The sequence below is a fragment of the Photinus pyralis genome, unplaced genomic scaffold (genome assembly GCF_008802855.1).
Source record: "Photinus pyralis isolate 1611_PpyrPB1 unplaced genomic scaffold, Ppyr1.3 Ppyr1.4_unclustered_Scaffold2738, whole genome shotgun sequence".
NCBI lineage: Eukaryota > Metazoa > Arthropoda > Insecta > Coleoptera > Lampyridae > Photinus > Photinus pyralis.
The window spans coordinates 14,131-16,525 of NW_022171256.1; the positions used below are offsets into that span (position 1 = coordinate 14,131).

The 2,395-nt window shown below is 41.1% G+C and overlaps 1 protein-coding gene across 1 annotated transcript; it reads right to left on the reverse strand.

The window, feature by feature from the left end:
* Positions 1–934: 934 nt before the first annotated feature.
* On the reverse strand, positions 935–1,984 carry LOC116181893. Its single transcript, XM_031502340.1, has one exon. The coding sequence runs from the start codon at positions 1,982–1,984 to the stop codon at positions 935–937; it is 1,050 nt and encodes a 349-aa protein (XP_031358200.1).
* Positions 1,985–2,395: the final 411 nt, after the last annotated feature.

Sequence of the window (2,395 nt, forward strand, 5' to 3'; positions counted from 1 at the left end):
CGGAATTACTATAAATGCAGGTGAACATTCCACGGTGACTGTTAAAATTTATAACAATTGTTCTTTTAATAACGAAAGTTAGGTTGAGGTTAGGTAATTTAATTATAGCACATTTTTAAGAAATCGTTTATGCAAACTTATTTAATGACTTTATTGGTGTAACTAGATCGGAATGGAGCTCGCGTCGCTCGCTCCTACCGATCACAGCGCTTTTTGTGGTTTTCCGTTTGTACATTTTTTTTTTAGCTCGACCGTTGTGCGATTGCAGTTTGGGTTGTTTTTAAATGACGTAAATGACGAATTTTGTAAAATGCGAAAAAGAAAGGAAAAGAATTTTGATTCGGCTCGAAAAAGCACCAATATATCGATAGTCTTTTTTTTAGTCAAACTCGGCGTATGTGTTTATAAAAATGCTACGCATTTAAAGACTTCGCTAGCGTGAGTTTACGTTTGTATTAGTATTTTTTCGTTGTAATATAAACCTATTGGGTTTTGGATATTGTGTGCTATTTCGTTTCGTTCCATGCTATAGGTAACATACGATTCTGTTTTAACTGTATACCAATTCTTTATCATCTATTGATATAAATAAAAAAGTTTTGCGCATTTGTAGTACGACTTTCTGCGTATGTATTCTGTTTATTTTTTTTATTAGAGACGGCGGTTAGGTTAGGTCGGAATGTGTAGTAGATTGCAGTTAGGTTAGGTCGAGATGATGGAAATTAGGTTAGGTCGAAATGGGCAGTTAGGTTAGTTCGAGATGTGTTATTGAGTTAAATCGAATTTTTTTACTTTGAACTTTGAACTTAACCTAACCTAACCTAACCATTGTCTTAGTCGTCCTCCGTCCGCTGCCGTGTTATTCGTTCCCGTAGGGGGAAGAGTTCGTGTATTTGTTCTTGAACCTCCGAGTCTAGGCCGATAGCTCGCTCCCTCAGGCCCATCTTCCCCACGACGATCTTGTAGGTTTTGCCCCATACGTCCTTTTCGAGCTCATCACACGCCAGCACTCCTTCTTCCTATTTCCTATAGCTCTCCTCAGTTGCTTGCGGCTGGCCGCTAGATCTTCCGCTTCGAGGTCGTTTTGATGTAGCTCCCTTCTTCCGGCCCTAGTGTAGCGCTTTCTTTTTTGCACGCATTTAGTCCTGAGCGCTGCTATTTCGGCGTTCCACCAGTATGTTCTTCGCTTCTTAGCCCCGAATGATGTTCTGGGCATTGAGTGGTCTGCAAGCTTCCTCAGCAGGGCATCCAATTCCGATGGTGTAGTCGACCTATGTTCCGATCCCATCCTCTCCCGTAACTTCTCCTCGTTGATCTTTTTAATATTCCAGCCCTTCTTGTTTTGGTCTTTTGGTGGCCTCGGCTTTGCGCTATCTATATTGAAACTGATATATTTATGGTCGCTCAATGTTTCCTCATTTTCGACCTTCCAGTTACGGACATTGAAGTTGGTTGAGCCCCCGCTTGCTAGCGTTATATCGATAATTGAGCGACTTTCTCCCCTCTCGAAGGTATGCGCATTACCCTCGTTGACTACCATCAAGTCCATTACCGCCGCCATCTCTTCCACCATGTTTCCCCTTTTATTAGTTTTCTCGCATCCCCACACAGTCGATGCTGCATTTAAGTCGCCCGCCACCACAAAAGATTTTCCTCGCCCCCTCAGGTCTTTAATTAATTCGTCCAGGTCATCTCCGAAGGTTTCGATGGTGTCGTTGGGAGGAAAGTAACATCCGCACACTACTACGCCATCAATATCCGCCCACACATAGTTTCTTCCCGAGTTCACTTTGTTTATTGTGGCGCTTTCGCTAGTCCCTATTAGCGCGACCCTTCCCGTCCTGCTTTTGACCATATTGGGGTGCTTGGCTTTTGCGCATTCTGACACGACGAGCAGGTCCGCCCCACGTTCTCGCGCGGTGTGGATTAACAGGTCAAAAGCCGCTCTCGAATTATTAATGTTGGCTTGTATGACTTTTATCATAATTATTATGGGTTATGTATAAAAAGGTCTTGGACTGACTTGATCGCCATGTTGGGTTCGGGAGATATCACGATTTACAACTGGATTTTTCTGGCAATCGGGGATCAGACACTAAGAATAAGAATAAGAATTTTTTTATTTTTGCTCAAGTACAGCAGCAGAGTAGTTGAATTAACACAAAATAAAATTAACATTAATCAACAATCTGATTGACAAACTAATATATATATATATATATATATATATATATATATATATATATATATGCTATACTAGAGAAAAAACTTAGGGCCTCTAAGGCAAGCCTGTGTAGAGGACACCCTCACGCACTTAAACTAAAAATGAAAACAGTAAGCCTGCGGTCAGAATAAAACCAGACCATTGAACAAAAACATAATTTTTTGTGTATCA

Excerpts from the sequence above, each read along its gene's own strand:
- LOC116181893 (XM_031502340.1), bottom strand. The coding sequence starts at position 1,984 with ATGATAAAAGTCATACAAGCCAACATTAATAATTCGAGAGCGGCTTTT.